This window comes from Pleuronectes platessa, chromosome 6 (assembly GCF_947347685.1).
Source record: "Pleuronectes platessa chromosome 6, fPlePla1.1, whole genome shotgun sequence".
Taxonomy (NCBI): Eukaryota; Metazoa; Chordata; class Actinopteri; order Pleuronectiformes; family Pleuronectidae; genus Pleuronectes; species Pleuronectes platessa.
The window spans coordinates 12,860,579-12,878,046 of record NC_070631.1 but is presented as its reverse complement, the minus strand read 5'-3'; the positions used below and the strand labels follow the sequence as shown (position 1 = coordinate 12,878,046).

Sequence of the window (17,468 nt, the reverse complement as noted above, 5' to 3'; positions counted from 1 at the left end):
CAGATTCTGACCTCTGGGAATTAGGTAATCACACTGTAAAGTCAACATTATATTTTGACCATAAAAGCGGAAGAGAAGTAAAACTGTTCGTCTATTTATCAGGGATTTCATGCTTTTGAGAACACGTCAGCTGAAGCAATATCACATTTCCCCTACTTTAGTAGATTAAACAACAAATAGAGGCTTATTGGAGGAACCTCGGGGGTGCAATGGGAGTGTCTGGTTTTCTGAGTGGCAGAGATTAGCAGGAAAGAGAAATAACGGCTGATTTAAAAAATCTAAAAAAAAGAACAACAATTTGCTCTGTTTTCTAAATGACAGCTGATGTGAGAGCTCCCAGCTGCGTCGGCAGCCGTTCGCCAAAAATGGAGAGATTACAGAGCCTGAGAACAAGGAGGCTAATTTATATTAGAGACATGAAGACATCTCTCTCAGGCTCTGCTGAATAAAGTGTTCTCACAGAGCTGAGTCTCTCTGGCATCTAAGAGATAATTCTGCATTTGACACTTTGACGCACTTTGCAGTTATTGCTCTGATAGAAAGTTACTGTAGCACCGTTATGTGTCTAAATTTGTGTTTGCAAACTTTAAGGTTCTCACCAAATACACTGAAAATACAGATTAGCAGAATAAAAGACTCGAAATGTGTTTATCTTGTTGATATGGGTCTTTATGGGCCAATGTTGATATTACATAGTAAAAACAAATCTGATATTGATGTACATATATTTAAGGAAATGTTTAGGAATGATTCCTAATATGTTGGTATCAAACTCATACAGTTTAAACTTTATTAAGAATAAGAATACATTAAAAAGGATACAAATACAACCAAATATAAAAAGTTGGATTGTGAGACCTAAATGCACACCTTTAGTGCATTGTTTATTCTGGGAATTAAAAGTATCAAGTAGTTTACTTTTGAGTCAAGTAGAGGACATGTTTGGCAGTTTGTTATGATCAATATTTCTTTAAAATAACATGAACCTGAAACAAAAGGCAACTAGCAGAGAATACTCACGTGAATCTGATGTTACATACAGCACATTGCTTTGTATTGTATTTCAGCTCATTGGTTTACTGTATGTCCAACCTTACAGTTCTAGGTTTCTTCTCTCTGCTCTTATTGTGATGTTTTGGACAGAGCAGGCGGACGTTTAAAGCAGAGAAGCTCTTTAAAAGCAGCTGGGCACAGCTGATAGACACAGTGAGTGACTGTTGAGCATAGTGGAAATAAAAAGAGTTGCCCTCAGTAGTTGATAGAGTCTAAAAAAAGACTGAATGTTTTACTCACATTCACCAGGTGGACAAAAACAAGAATCCTCAGCCATTTTCAGACATAGAATCTGGAGATTGTCCCCACAAACTTTCTGTGGAGTTGCCTTTCACACATGAACAAGCAACAGAAGATTCTCCACGGATTCTGAGACGCGTTCACAACAACACAGACATCTCCAGAGCGTTCAGGTGAGAGGTGGCACTGCAGGCAGAGGCCGGACGTAACGTATCTATTTTGATGCGGAGATCGCGTGTTTTTGTTTACAGCACATTGACCCTGGCGTCGGCCCTTGTCAACAAAAGTTCTCTAGACATCTTAATGTGTCATCTACTTGTATACTCTGGGGCTTTTCTACACACCCACTCACATAGACACATAGTCACAGTTCACTTTCCGTGAAGCCTCTGGAGGATCTCCTTCGCTCCTGGGCTCATGCGGACATTCTCTGGAGTTTTTACTAGGGGCCTGGCAGGAGAAACTCCAGGGAAGTCTCATTAGGACATTTGCGTTCTCACATACAACCCTTTCGGAAAACGTCAGGAATGTCTCACTCGAAGATTTGCGTTCTCACATACAGCCCCTCCGCATAATGTCAGGAGATTACCCGGAGTTAGTTCAGGAGATTTGCGTTCTCACCAAAGGCCTTCTGCATATATGGACATCTGCATTTTGACGTACAGCCCCTCAGGACAATGTCCGCAGCTTAGCGTTCTCACACACAGCCCGTCCGAATAATGTCCGGAGATTATGCGGAGTTCATTGTACGTCTGGCAAGCCGCTCAAACTAGTGATAATGTTAACTGTTAGATGTGGAAATAAGCAACTGTTTTCTAACACATCAGCCAAATCAACCTGAAAGTGTCTAATATGTCATTGCTGTGTTCAGAATTTGGTTGCAGCAGGTTTAGCTTTTGAAACATCTCTGTTGTAAGACGCGTGACAAAAGCCTCCATCGGCCTCTGGATTATAGTTTAATAACTGATAAAAAATGTTGAGTGGCTTTCGTGTTCAGCCAAAGACATGTTGTTGTAAGTCAGGGGAGGGGGGGTCTTTGAAGCACATTCCTGTCCGTGCAGCGCAGACACCAGTCCACAGGGGAAAAGGGAAAATGAGAGGTTTGAGCAGGCAACAGGAAAACCGCTATGAGAACACATTCCAGTCCGAGCCGAGTCTGTGCGGGACAATAAGGGGTGGGACACAACTGTAGACTATTTAAAAAAAAGAAAAATCGGTTATCTCGACTTCAGATCAGGAACACGGAGGACAACAAGAGACGTTTCTTACTCCCCGGGACTTGGAGGAGGGGGGGAGCCGACACTCGCCCCTTGACCCACGACCATGCTCCGTGTCGCGGGTTCATCAGCTCAGATTCGCCGGAGATGAGATGAGATAGGAGGCGGACAGCTCGTCCTCGCTGCGCCCGGACCCAGCTGCCCGGTTCCTCTTCGCTTCCTCCACACTTCCATGTCTCTGTTTGTATTGTGTTGAACCAGGAAGCTCCGCGTTTGTGGAGAAACGAGAGGAAAAGAAGCGGACGACGCTTTTTTTTATTATTATTGTAATTTCGGCGGGTTGGTCGTCACCGAGGCTGAGGAGAGGATGTGAGCTCTGTGCGGATGAAACATCTGCTGCTGTTTAGAAAAAGTCTGGGAAACTCTACGGAAATGGATCCAGTGGTGTTTTAAACTGGTTTTGTTAGGAAGGAGGGACACTGGGATATGGAAGATCTGCGGAGTTTGCACGTGTTGAGTTAAAGGCGAGCAGAAAATAGGTAATGTGTGGTGTCTCACTGTTATTCTCTTTATTTCTATCTAAGTGTTGCATGATGCTACTGTGGTGGATTTACATGAGATAGTCTGACAGTGGACTTTATCACCTTTGACCGCCTCACACCAAAGTCCACGTGTTTCCAGATGTGAGCCAACAGGTGTCATAGAGTGACCTGTACCTGATCCAGACACTAAACTATCCTCTTACATGACATTATCTCTCTAAAAACCATGATTTGTTTATATTTTACCTTCTGTTCATTCTCCTGTATCCTTCTCCTTTGTTTAAATTCAAAGTTTTTCTCATTCCCACACATTTGAGGCACTAGTAGGTTAAAGCATTTCTATTTCAGCCGCTTTACACTCACATATGGCGATATTGCCAAAGAAGGTTATCACGGTAAATCAAATTTAATATCGATAATATCACAATATTGATATTTAAGTTTACAGAAACATATTGGTTTCAGTTTTTTCTTTATACGCCCAGAACGACAAACGCTTGATAGAACAAGCAATGTTAATGAAAATGTATAGCGATAATTATTGACATTGTCTTATCGGCCGGCCCTATTTTGAAGTACTTTATAAAGATGAACTGATAAGTCTGCAAATTAGTGGATACTGGCTTATCACTGCTGATTATAGTTAGAAATCATAGTTCAAAATGTTAATATTACACATATTACTAACAAAATAAGGCCAAAAATGTTCATGTTCTGCATCAGCTGATAAATTGCTGTCACATTCTTTAACTTCCAAATATTGTTATTGGTCTTCGCCTCAAAATATAGTTGTCTGGTTATATTTACAAGTTCCTCTTCGGATTAAGATTATACATATAAAATCGTATTAATATGAAATCCTATGGGTAAAAAAGCCAATTCGTTTTTGCAGTAGTTGAAAAAAACTCCTTGTCGACCAGCTTCAACATTTAATCTTTTGTTTAAAAGTGATTGCATCAGCAATATTAAACAAATGACAAAATACATGGTAATATGACAGGAACAGGGGCAATATTTTTTATGTCTGACCTGTACTTTTAAGGATGTGAATACTTCATGCAACACGTGGACTGTACTATGTGATAAATCCCTTCTCTGAAAATCACGTTGGGGTGAAAAGTTCACACCTTTCGAAACCTGCAGAAAACTTTCGAAACCTGCAGCAGACTTTCTGACGATAGGTCACGATAGAAGTGTTGCATAGGCTCTTTCCAGTTGGGTGCTGTAGCTGGTCCATGACATCATTACCTCATAAAACTCACACCTCTGTGCATGTGTCTCTTTTTCTTTGCACTGAGGTATTGTTCGAGCTCGTCTTCTCCAGACACGTATTCGTTTCAGTTTATGTTTATGAGAGCAGGGCAGACAGCGACTGAGTCGTCAAGCATGCCAAGTTTAGTTGTGTCTGCAGAATGAAGATACATCAGTCTGTCGCTGGAGCTCACAGACGGTCACACTCACTGACAAACAGGTTTAAGCTCCTTTCTTCTTAAAACACATGCACCTCAAATGCTGTCAGTACGAGGGTCAGCATGTAAACCACATGATAGAAGCTTTCACAGTGACTTTAGATATTTTCTAGAGAAGAGACATAAGAGAGGACTCAACAGGAGAGCTTCCCCACCATCCACCAGTGCAACCACACCGTCATCCAGATGGAATGAGAGATCTGCCTCCCTGAGTCCACGCTCTGTAGATGAGAGGAAGAGATGACAATGGATCTTTCCCCTTGGGCCGTGTGGGTTTAGGGTTTGAACAGAAAAGCAACAAACAGGAGAGAGCTGAGGGAGGAAGTGTGCTGGAGTCTGAAGACAGCCTGCCATTAAGGAGGATGTGATTACTGCTCTTTCCAGAGAAATGAGACACAGTTGTTTCTCGTCCCAGTAGAATTGAGTTCTTTCTGTGGGTGGAGTTGTGTTTATGAATTTCTTCCACTGCACCCACAGATTCAAAGCACTGACATGGAGCCTGTGTGAGACAGGAAGTGCTCTTTGCTGTTTGGTGAAGTATGGCTTGTGGTTTTAGTGAGCCTTCTCATCGGTTGAGCTGGAGCCCCACAGATTAAACACAAGATAGGGAAGTCTGAAGTCAGTTTCTGTGAGACACACATGTAAATTTGAAATGATAACTCAGAACATGTTTTTTTTAAGACAGCCAGGTACTTTATACGTTTTCTTGCATTCAATAAATTTGTTTAAAGTTCAATATAAAAGGAAAAAGACACAATTTGCATTAAATGAGTAAATATACAAGTATACACATTTATCAGCTGCGCTCCCGTGGTTTCTCTCCAGTAACATTTAACACAACTAAATGAAAAGAAAAAGATCATGTGATGGTTTCCTGTCATTTGTGCTTAAATATATCTGGTGTGATGCATCAAAACTAAAGGAGGATATCCGCAGTTTTTGCTGACAGGTGCAAGTTCTGCTGCCAGATGTGTGCAGTTCATTTTACTGTCTATGAGAGATGTAAGATCTCCTTTATGAGAATATTTGATGGTAACTAACTGCTGCTAGTTACAGTCCCTATATAAGTAGAAAATAGGACCATTTTAGAGAACATATTTTCATTTTTTTTCTCACAGCCCAGCTCAGATTAATCCAAAGATGCTTCGATATAGACTACATAAGATATGTTGCTGTATATTCTTGTGAATGTATTAATGAATAACTAAGGATTAATATAACTAAGTGAGAAGAGCCAAGTTTGAACTCAACATTTTATTTTCCACGTTGAATTTGATTCAGTCTTTCCACATATTTTTGAAGGGACTATGACTTAGTGTCCTTCGAGTTTTCTAGAGGTGTAAATCACTGGTTTACCAAAGATTCATTTCAGTTCACAATTCAATACTTGACAATTGTATCCTATGGTTTATTTTTGATTACATAGGTTAATTAATCAAAACAAAGCAAACTTTATTATATAACGAATCGTTATCGGCCTTATTGGCCTTCACTATCTGTGCAAATGTGTTATTCTCAGGGAGACAAACAAGCGCAACAACTAAGCACATTGACCACCCAGCTACAAACAAATGAAAGGTGTATATAACCGTGTTGTGAAAGGCTGGAGTGATTCATATCACTTTTCTGTTTTACCAGAGTGAGTAACAGGAAGTTTAATTACAAGAAGATGACTTGTTAACTAGACTCTTTGTCTGGTGTATTTCTTGTGTAAAGCTTGCCGGCTCTACTTGAGCTAAACCTTCCACTGAAAACTCAGTGGGACATGACTTGCATCCGAAATGTGACTGTGGCAAGACTAGAGTAAAAGTTTGTAGCCTAACATTTTATCTTGTGTGGTTCTGTGGACAGTGAACCACATCACATCAGTCAGCCTCTGTGGCAACTGTCCCATCTATCTCAGCTCAGCCAGTTACAAACATTTTAGATTCAGTACAATTTAATAAAATATCAGGTCAGACCTCAGCACATGTTTCTCCTGGCACTCTGATGATGAACGAAGTTGACAGCTGGCCCTGGCTAAAAGCAAATGGTGCCCCAGCGGAACAACCCTTTGAACCACCCCTCCATAACAGAAGCATTTCCTGAATTCATGCTTGTTGACTGATATAATTACCGCTGCCATTGAGGACAAAGAAGAAATTGGCCTTGGAACTGTCGTTAGCCTGTGGGTGCTGCACTGTGGCTCTTAAACAGTGAAGTCAAAAGTGGAACAAGAATTCTCATCACAAATAAATTCAGTTAAATGATGAAGGAGAGGAGCCTTCAAAAACCTCAGGGTTGATGGGGAGTTTAAGTTAGTGTGTGCTTGTTCCCTTTTCTGCGAAGCAAAGTTGAAGGTATGGTGAATAAATCACTATATTTGTAGATTATGTAATTCATCTTGGTGACAATGGCATGATAAGAAAAAGCTATAGGCTCTATGCTGCGTAAAGAAGATATAAAAAAACTCAAGAGGCTTCATATTTAGCTGAGCACATAGCAATACAATGAACAACACTGTGTCTGTACAGTAGATATTTGTCTGTGTTTTGTGGTGTGACGATGTCTTCTCACTTCTGTTTTTAAATGAAATGTAACTGTGTCTGAGCTCACCTGGGTGTCAAGTTACAGACTCTAGAGCGTGTGACGACCCTCCTGCTTGCGTGACTCTCAGCGCTGCAGCCTTAAACAATGAGCAGACCTGAGTCTCGCCAGCCAGCCGGGTGGGGCTGCTCAATGGCAGGAAGCACAGCCATCAATATTTACTCTGCGAGCAGGGTAGTCGAGGAGTCGACAGGCCTGGAGCCTGGGTAGCACAGCGCCACACACAGTCTCAGCGCACATACACAAACACTCTGGAGTGCTGCCTCCTTCCCCTAAGCCCCCTTTTCCCAACTCAATGCAATTACAGCGCAGGCAGACAGGCAGGGCCCTCGGACTGTTGTTTTTGACCTCATTGCTTCCTCTGCCAAAGAACAGGCTTTAACCACTGCTCGGCTCCTCATGGACAACATGATTAATCTACAGTCTGAACAATTCAGTCGTGTAGCAGCAGAGATGTCCGGGAAATGAACTTATTTTTCTAGAATAACCCAAATAAAATATCAGGTTTCTCATCACGACAGTTCCCAATCAAGAGACATCCTTAAATGTATTATAATTTGTTTTTATTATATTAATTATTTTCTTCCTGTTTCACAGAGATGGGAAGCTCTGCTCTACTCACAGTGGTGGTAGTTGGAGCGTTCCTGTGGATCTCTACCACGCATGCAGGTGAGTTCATGGTTTTATTTGGAGAGTAAAAAAGTATTTATTTTATTCTATTCGACAAAAGTTCCCTTGTTAGAAGTGGGTGCATTTTATACCTTTATTCGTCGGGGACAGTGACTACAGACAGAAAAGTAACATGGGAAAAATGCACCAAATGGTCCAGTCATTGCTCATAGAATCCTAACCACTCGGCTATCAGGTCACATATTCTAGCTCCATTAAAGGATACTCGGATGTTGACACTGGGTTAGTAATAGTGTAGAATCCACTGACAATGCAGGTTTTAATTCTTTGTTTAGTTTTCCAGCCTGAACATAGACCGCAAGCTTCAGTTTCATGGTTCCCACAAACCCTCCAGGATAAAATGATAGAGACATGTTTTCAGCAAACAAGTTCAAACACGCTGATTCCACACTAAGAGCCTGGCACGGAACGGCAGAGTCAAAGTGAAAAAGAGGCCGGTGAAGAGAGTGGGACGTTAACTCAGATGTTGTGGACCATGCCAAGGCTGAAAGGCTCAGAAATATCTGACTTACATTTGAGTGTCTGCCTCCTAGTGGTCAGAAACTGAATAATGCAGCTTTAACTTCTTCAAACAAGTCCTCTGTTCAAGCATTTTTTAAATCACTTATTTGTGGATAAATTGTTCATTCGACATGTTTCCTGTTGGTTTGGTTTCAGAGAGTTATTTGTGCATTTTCATTTACAAACCTGATCTGTGGTCATTTTTCACGTGATACTATATTGCCCACATACGTTCAGGTTTTACATGGCCATAACTTCCTATAAGACACATTCCACACCAGATCAAAGTCAAAGAAAATCTTTAGCACCGTAATGCTTCGACGTGCAAAGTGGTAATTCAGACTTCCCATTTTCTGTTGTTTGGTTTTTCTGTTACTTTATCATTTCAAACCTAAAATACCTCTCCTGGTTAACCACTCCGCCTTGCTCATCAAAGTCTTGTCATGTGGCTGCCTGGAGAGTTTTTATTTTCTATTATTGCGAGAAAGTCAAGTCCTCCTTAAAAGGGCAACTGTGGCCCAGGGGGTGGAGTGCTCGTCCTCTCACCAGAAGGAATGGCGGTTTGATCCCAGTCTTCCCCTTTCCGCATGCTGAAGTCACCCTGGGCTAGATACAGAAACTCAAATTCCCCCTTCTCGTAGATAAAAAGTGCATGAACGTGTTCCTGAATGGGTGAATGACAATGCTTTGAGTGGTCATTAAGACTAGAAAGCCATAAATAATTATAGACTATTTAAATGTGTAGTTTATCACTTCATCACTAAGCCTTTGAACATGTCTGTATGTTTAATGTTCGTGTTTGTCCTTGTGCTCCAGGCGCCGAAGACGACGAGAAGCTGCTGTGTACATGTGAGAACGACAAAGGCACATGCGTGAACGGAACCTGCCGAGGAGACTTCTGTTTCTACACCTGGGTGCGGGGCTACGAGGAGAGAGGCTGTTTCTCCGCAGTGAACTACAGGGAGCAGTGCTACAGCTCCTTTGAACGATTCTATGTCTCCTGCTGCAAAGAGAACCACTGCAACGCCTTGGCCACACCACCTCCAGATATTAGTCAGTACCCAGATCATTGTTTTTTTTATAATAATTGAACATCCCAATCGTGAAGCCTGAAGTCTGACACTGAGCCTCATAATTGTTGAGTCCTATCAGGGCTCATTCCACGTTACTTTGTTCTGATGGGATTCAAAGCTTCTCTCTGAAATAGTAACTGGCTCCCCCTTGTGGTCACTTGTAAAACTGTGTGGCCTTCTTTCTATAGGAATGATGATGCACAGCAGGTTTTCATTTAACCGAAAATAATGTGGAGTTATAACTTCTCGTCAATGTACTGAAATGTCCCCAGCTAATTCCTGCGTGTTGTGTGTATCCAGATGGAGAAACGACAACAACAACGCCCCCAGAATTCGCTCGCCCAGAGCTGTGGATCACTGTGTCCGTGCTGCTGTTGATCGTGGCTGCGGGCGTGTGTGGCCTGGTGCTGTTCCTGCGCTTCCAACATGCCCGCTGCCGACTGAGAAACGCTGAAGACCAGGACGTCACCATGCTCAAGGTCCCTAATGGAGACGACCCCACATACAACGTAAGAGATGCTCGATGTTAAGATATTAAACATGAAAACTATTGAAAGATTTTTGAGTTCTCACGTGTAGATTATCTCTATCTCTCTTTCTACAGGATATATTCGATGAGTTCTGTACATCAGGCAGTGGGACAGGGCTGCCTTATCTGGTGCAAAGGACCATGGCCAGACAAATCTCACTTGCTGAGTGTGTCGGTCAGTCTTTTTTCTCACCCCTGCTTTGCCCGGTTTGTATGACTTTACAGTTGTGTGATTGTGTCGCTCTCTGTCTCCAGGTAAAGGCCGGTATGGGGAGGTGTGGAGGGGAACCTGGATGGGGGAGAGTGTGGCTGTGAAGATCTTCTCCTCCAGAGACGAGCAGTCCTGGTTCAGAGAGACAGAGATTTACAACACTGTGCAGCTGCGACACGACAACATCCTGGGTACGGCCGCAGATTGTTGTGATGCCGTCCGTCTGCTGAGAAGTCATTTCAAAAAGCTCCTGCCAAAAGGCAGATATTGAAATAGACATCTTTTCTTCTGGCTTGTAGGGTTCATAGCCTCTGACATGACATCCAAAAATTCCAGCACCCAGCTGTGGCTCGTCACTCACTTTCATGAGCTGGGTTCACTCTACGACTTCCTGCAGTACAGCAGCCTGGAGCCAGAGAGCTGCCTGAGGATGTGCCTGTCCGTGGCCTGTGGCCTGGTCCACCTCCACACGGAGATCGTCAGCTCCCAGGAAAAGCCAGCCATCGCCCACCGAGACCTGAAGAGCAGAAACATCCTGGTGAAGCGGAACGGCCAGTGCTGCATTGCTGATCTCGGTGAGAGCCGCGTCGCAGCAAGAACACTAGACTCCTATCTGTTTCCAAGTGTTGAGACATAGCAGCTGTTTCATGCTGATCCCGATGGTTTTTTTTTTGTGGTTAGTTTAAGTTATGTTAAAAATTGTTGAAGCACTCTATATTAAACACTTTAATATTGTGCTCTGGGTTTGCTCTCTCCTCAGGTCTGGCTGTGATACACTCTCAGTCCCATGATTACCTCGATGTGGGGAACAACCCTCGTGTTGGGACCAAGCGCTACATGGCCCCTGAGGTTCTGGACGAGACTATTCGAATGGACGTATTTGAATCATACAAGCAAACTGACATCTGGGCCCTGGGCCTGGTCTTCTGGGAAATTTCCCGCCGGACCAATGTCAATGGTAATAAAACAACAGCCTATCGGGAGGCTCTCCCATTAGCAGAAACATTGGGTGTTTTTACCAAATTAAACTTCAGGAAGAAAGTAGTGCACACATAATGTGTATGTCAACGGAGCTTCTATAGTTTGATGTGTTAGTCTTCCACAGATTATCCTGGAAATGTGTTTTCTCTGCCATGTCTGTCTGGCTCATAGATAGTGAATACAGAAGAGGCAGCTAGTCCCATGTCTCTCAGCACTCCAGTGTTTTCCTAGTCTGTGTCTGTCTCTACTATCCTCTCTCATGATTAGCTCCGCAGTAATTATAAACACTCTTATCTGGTGTCAGCACTCACTTGTACATAGTCCAGATGCCCATGCACACAATTTGTAGATGCAAGCGCACACATACGCACGCGCCTCGTGCACAAATGCACTTTCTCAAGATAGGCAGACATTCATAACTCTCTGTGGATGTGTGTATGTGTGTGTTTTCACAAAGACAACCACACACACACACACACACACACTCAGCAGGCCTGTTAGGTTTTCATCCCAGTGTATTCGCCTGGGAATTGATATCTTTCCCTGCTCTCGTGTTTGGAAAATCAACTTCACAAAACTCTCACTACAGCCTATCTTCATTTCCATGTGGGCTATTTCAGAATGAGGAGAAATGTATGTTCTAAAAATGCACAAGGACTTCAAACTTAATGCCACTTTAACCATATTTAACATTGCAGTCTGCACATTTCTGCACCTGACGACCCCATTGAGCCCCATCACCAAGATTGTTTTCGATAGTTACTGGAGAGCATCATAAGAAGTCTTTTTTTTTCTTTTGGGGCTTGCTTTAGGAATCGTCGAAGAGTATCGTCCTCCCTTCTATGACATGGTGCCTACAGATCCCAGCTTTGAGGAGATGAAGAAGGTGGTCTGTGTGGACCAGCAGAAGCCCAGTCTGCACAACAGGCTCCATTCCCACCCAGTAGGTTATCTGACACACACACACAAATACTTGCCCATGGACATGTGCAACTATATTTGTCAGGGCTTTGCAAATATGACTTTGTGTATCACCTCGTTTGACCTTTAGCACCCATGCATTCTCAAATTTACACAGTTATGTCTGTCAAAGAAAGTAAAACATAACTCACATAGGTGTAAACACAGATCGATCATTCAATAACATATAATAATGACACTCCAGTCCCTAAACAGCAGTATGAACACGGTACACACACCCATGTCTTATGTTACATTTATCTTTGTGTGTCCAGATTCTCTCAGCCATTGTGAAGATCATGAAGGAGTGTTGGTACCAGAGCCCTCCAGCTCGCCTCACGGCGCTGCGGGTGAGGAAGACGCTCTCCAAACTGGACCATGACAGTGACTTCAGCATCGAGAAGCTCAAGCGGGACATCTAGACGAGAGAACGGGAACGGAGGAGGGACAAAGGATTTGAAAAGCCGGAAGGGATTTTGCATCACATTCGGAGCAGCACGGAGTGCATATCATTAGCATATTTTGAGCTAATGACTCACACAGTCAGTGAACTACATTAAAGCCACATGACTTGGAGCAGTAGCGTCTAGACTGTCTCACACCCGAGGCTATGTTCTTTTTGTGTAGCCTAATTTTCTACTGCCAGATTTCTGGTGCTTCAAACCAAGAGGGCCCTTTAAGGGGGAAGACCAAGTACATTTTTTCTTCATCTTATTTTCCACTTATAAATGTCAGGATCAGAAACTTCCATAGCATAATAATTGTACCCAAATAATTTGTTTTATGCTCACAGGGTTTTGCTCACTATTGTCGAAATTCCCCATTGTTATGACAGAATGAAAAATCTTTGTTAGCACTATTACTCATTCTCTTATAAAGAGGAGTATTACTGGTTTATCCTTACAAAAAATATCCCATCATGACCAAAGCCAAAGAAAACCACAGGATGAAGGCATCAGCTAGCAATGCTTATACCAAACACATGACCTGTTCTGTGAGTATATTTAACTTAATATAAAATAAGCATTTGTTATCTGCACACAGACACATTGATCTATATAGTTGTACATATTAGCAGCATTGAAGCTGTTGTCGTGTATCTCATATGGGTTTATTGTAAATATATTTCTAAAGGGATATTAGTGTCCAATACTCAACAATGAAAACACTTTTTATATCCTTTTGTACAACACAGTTTTTCAAATTATTTTTTTACATTTCTGTAGCTTTACATGTACCATCACTCTCACTATGGTAAAGGAATTCACATGTAATACTGTATATGTTAAATAAAGGATTGTATTTTTAAATGTTTGCGCTAGAGACCCTTTGTTTTATAACAGTGCAATGCTTGCATTGGCCAGTAGAGGTCGTCAGATAATAGACAAACAGTGTGGGCTGGAAGCAGCCGTAACTGCAGGGAAATGATGGTGTAATAAGTTTTGCAATCCTGTTTTTATCCACATTGCATCATGGTAAAATGATTAACAAACAAGTTACGACACGTATGAAATCACGACATTGAAGAGTAGTCAACAGTCACCAGTAGCACGTAAAGGTGAGTGGCTGATTCAGTCACATGACACACCTGTAAATACATGAAATGACATTAAGATAAGAAAATGTTCATATGTTCTCTGAGTCACATTAACTTCACACCATGAGAAACTAAACTACAAAATGAAACTAAAACAATGTAAGACCAGCTTGACTGAGTGAGGACTTCATGAATCGACATTTAAAGTAGTCTGTGGAATTGTTGTATTATTATTATTATTACCAACAGACACAGAACACACAATAAAAACAATCAACGCAACAACCCAATCACAGTATAAAAAAACAAATCAGATTGCGGCTGAAATGAAGAGCTAAAAGGGTAAAGTGCTGAGACTTAAAACAAAAAAAAATTGATCATAAATCCAAATTGTTATCTGCATCAGCTTTTCGCCTTCATGTGATTTTTTTTCTTTCAGTATCAGTTGTTTGTACCTTCTTTATCTGTGTTTGTGTTTTTGTGTGTGTGTGTGTGTGTGTGTGTGTGTGTGTTTTATCTGTCCGCCTGGTTGTTCAACAAACTCCAGAGAGATAATACTCCCACAAAGCCCCACCGTTATTTTTACCACTGCAGGGGGGTGTGTTCAAGTATCAGAGAGTCCCCCCCCCCCTCCCCTCTCTGTGAGTGCTAAGGCCCATCTCACTTCTCCCTCTGTGTCCCTCCTCTGTGTATTCTTTTTCACAGGGGGATCATTCCCAATGGCTCGAGTGAGACAGGGGGATTTGTGCAGCAGACGAGGCGCACTGAAGACATGTGGGAGGTAAATCGGACAGGGCCGATAACGGACAGATATTAAGCCATAGAGGAGAAGAGACTGTGCAGACACAACTGGGCTCGCGGAGGGATCAGTGAGAGGATAGGTGATAAAAGCAGCTGCAAATAAAGTCCCAAATGTTCCCGGTTGCAGCCTAACTACCTCCTGAGCTGTGTCCTCCACACATGACAGCTGGATATGTTGATGAGCTGGATATATCCAAGCTGAGAGGAATCCTGAATGAAGCCGGGCCATATGACCTTTAGTTACTTTGGGTTGCTTCATGGTTATTTTACACCTTCTCACCCAAAATGGGATTTTTTTAAATGAAATGCAAGGGCTGCTATACATGCACTGCAAACACATATAAATTGCTCTTTAACTCTTATCAAAGCACTTTACAGATCAAGTCATATATACAAATGCACATATACACATTCATGCAGTGCTTCTATACACAGAATTCATAAACTGCCAGTACAGCCATCAGGGCAATTCGGGGGCTCAGTGACTTGCCCCAGGACACTTCAGCATGCAGACAGGAAGAGCCGGGAAGCAAACCACCAACCTGAACACCAGAGCCATAGTCTGAAATGATGAGCCATGTGATCTGAGATAAAACTAGAAAAACTAGAATACCACTTTGTTGAACAACGCCCTCTCTCGTAATGTTGACGTGCATAACAGCTCCTGGGCCCACACGAAAACACCTCTGATCATTCCCTGTCTCATAGCACATCCTCACACCACGTATCAGCTCAGTTGTTTATTGTTGACAAACAAACAAACAACCAGACAAGGGTAAAAACATTACCTATCTGAACGGGTAATAAAATGTAGAAGGCTTTCAACTAAATTGGTCTTTTGTTTTGTTAGTTTAGATTTTTTTCAAGGTGACCACTTGAGAGCTTTCATTTCAATACAGGATTTGTTTGATGATTGATCATTGATTATGGATAGACACACACATACACACACACACACACACACACACACACACACACACACTTTTTTCACAGTCTGACTGGTTGAATACTGGTGCTATCACAGTCTATGATAGCCACTCTGGGTTCTTCCTCTTTGAATGTAGGTGCCGCTTAGTTCAAATTAGAGTCACGAGTTTGAACAAGACATTTGTACATGTTCAGTATTCATGCCAGTGGAAGGTGGTTGGTTATTGACTCCAACAGATGAGTCACCAAAAGTACAACCATGAGTAATAGATTCAATCAGGACATATTAATTAATCAAACCTGAGTTGAATCTGTCAGCTGAAATGGATGTAGCCACTTTGTATTATTGCTGTGTGTAGCACGTCATGAAATAAATAAACATTTTGAGCACAAAATTTGCCCAACGCGTTGAGTCTGATCTAATCTGTAGGGAATGTCCATTATAGTAAAATCCCTCAGACTTCGCTGTGTTTCTTAACAAGGAAAGCATAAAATTAATAGATTTTGAAGGAACAACAAAAATATCATTAGATCACTCTCTCTTTTTATTTTAAATAATTTTTGAATACTTTTTTGTTTCAAATACCAAATTCACTGTTGTAGAGTCACAAAGCTCATCCGACGAAAATGGATCTGGTATTATAAACCAGTATAATCTTTGTGAAATAATAGATCATAATACTACATATAAACACTAAATAGATAATTTGGGAGCTAATTCGTAATTGGTAGGTTTTCCTAAAAATCATCATTATTGACTTCAGATCATTCATTTACTGGGTGTATTTTCTAAAGAGAACAAAAGATAAACATTATTGATCCCAAGCTGGGGAAATGCACTGTTACATCAGGAGACATTAATTGAGTATATTTTATACAACTGTGTTTTATTTATTCTGTTGGTTCTCTTCAACCCTTTTCTATATGCCTTGGTATCAATAAAAACGAGAATTTTCAGTCAAACTGTTATGTGATATATTTTTATTCACTGTGGGGGAGGTGTCTGTCTGCAACGTGACAATGACCCCATACAGCCAGAGTCATAAAGAACTGGGGTCCTGAAACAGATGGTGAGGCCCCTATACAGAGCCTGGCTCTCCACATCATCAAGTCAGTCTGGGACCACATGAAAAGACAGAGGACACCGACACAGTTTAAATCCAGAGAGGAGTCTAGCAAGTTCTCATACGACTTACACCCTACAAAATTTGATTTACCTCCCAGCAGGCTCCTCGCCAAATAAATAGTTGTTGATTCCCAATTAACCTCCAGTTGATTTCCAGTCATGAAGAAACCAGAATTTGTTGATTAGCCAATTGATTTGTTTGAGAGAAAGTGATTCAATAATTTAGCTAATCCATTATTCAGGCTTTTTTGGGGGGGCAAAAATGAATCACTTGAATCACAATTTGAAGGAGACAAAGAATTTTGTCTCCTCAAAACTATTTTGACAGAATTCACTGTAGAAGATGTTGCATACAGAGAATGGACGACCTGTTATGTTGTCGTTGATATTGTGCTTCAGCGTTGCAACATAATGACTGATTTATGATTGCTGGATTTATGTAAACAAAATATATATGCTGTAAATCTGGGGGCCCCTTGACATTGAGCTCAATTCAATTAAATTTGATTTGTATAGCGACGCATAAATCACCAAAGTCAAGGTCAAAGCCAAAAGAATTATGGAGAAAAAAAAACTCCCTCATTAACTGGAAGAAACCTTTTGCAGAAAAATGGGAAAAGAGGAGAACTGGCTCTATTTATTTACTGAACATTATTAAAAGTTAACTAATAAATAAAAGCAATCAATTAAATTATGTAATCACGTTCAACTAATTATTTTGCGACACGGGTTTTATTATATATTTGTCTCAGTCCTCCTGACCTCGGTGGTGGTGGCAGACGGGGACATGCAGCAGCACACACACACACACACACACACACACACACACACACACACACGCACGCACGCGCGCACGCACGCACGCACACACACACACACACACACACACACACACACACACACACACACACACACACACACACACACACACACACACACACACACACACACACACACACACACACACACACACACACACACACACACGCCCCTTTAAACGCGTCACTCCCTGGCTGCCTGTCTAG

General features: G+C 41.7%; 1 protein-coding gene across 1 annotated transcript; it reads left to right on the top strand.

Annotated features, from left to right (window-relative positions):
- The first annotated feature begins 2,370 nt into the window (after nt 1-2,370).
- On the top strand, nt 2,371-13,362 carry acvrl1 (activin A receptor like type 1). The gene is made up of 10 exons (XM_053424188.1): nt 2,371-3,049; nt 7,705-7,776; nt 9,115-9,351; nt 9,672-9,880; nt 9,976-10,075; nt 10,156-10,302; nt 10,411-10,686; nt 10,872-11,069; nt 11,905-12,035; nt 12,328-13,362. The coding sequence occupies exons 2-10, from the start codon at nt 7,707-7,709 to the stop codon at nt 12,472-12,474; spliced, it is 1,515 nt and encodes a 504-aa protein (XP_053280163.1). The 5' UTR covers nt 2,371-3,049; nt 7,705-7,706; the 3' UTR covers nt 12,475-13,362.
- The last annotated feature ends 4,106 nt before the right edge of the window (nt 13,363-17,468 follow it).

Coding starts and splice junctions, on each gene's coding strand:
- acvrl1 (XM_053424188.1), top strand. CDS start 7,707: ATGGGAAGCTCTGCTCTACTCACAGTGGTGGTAGTTGGAGCGTTCCTG. Junction 7,777..9,114: donor GATCTCTACCACGCATGCAG/GTGAGTTCATGG, acceptor CTTGTGCTCCAG/GCGCCGAAGACGACGAGAAG. Junction 10,303..10,410: donor GCGACACGACAACATCCTGG/GTACGGCCGCAG, acceptor TCTGGCTTGTAG/GGTTCATAGCCTCTGACATG.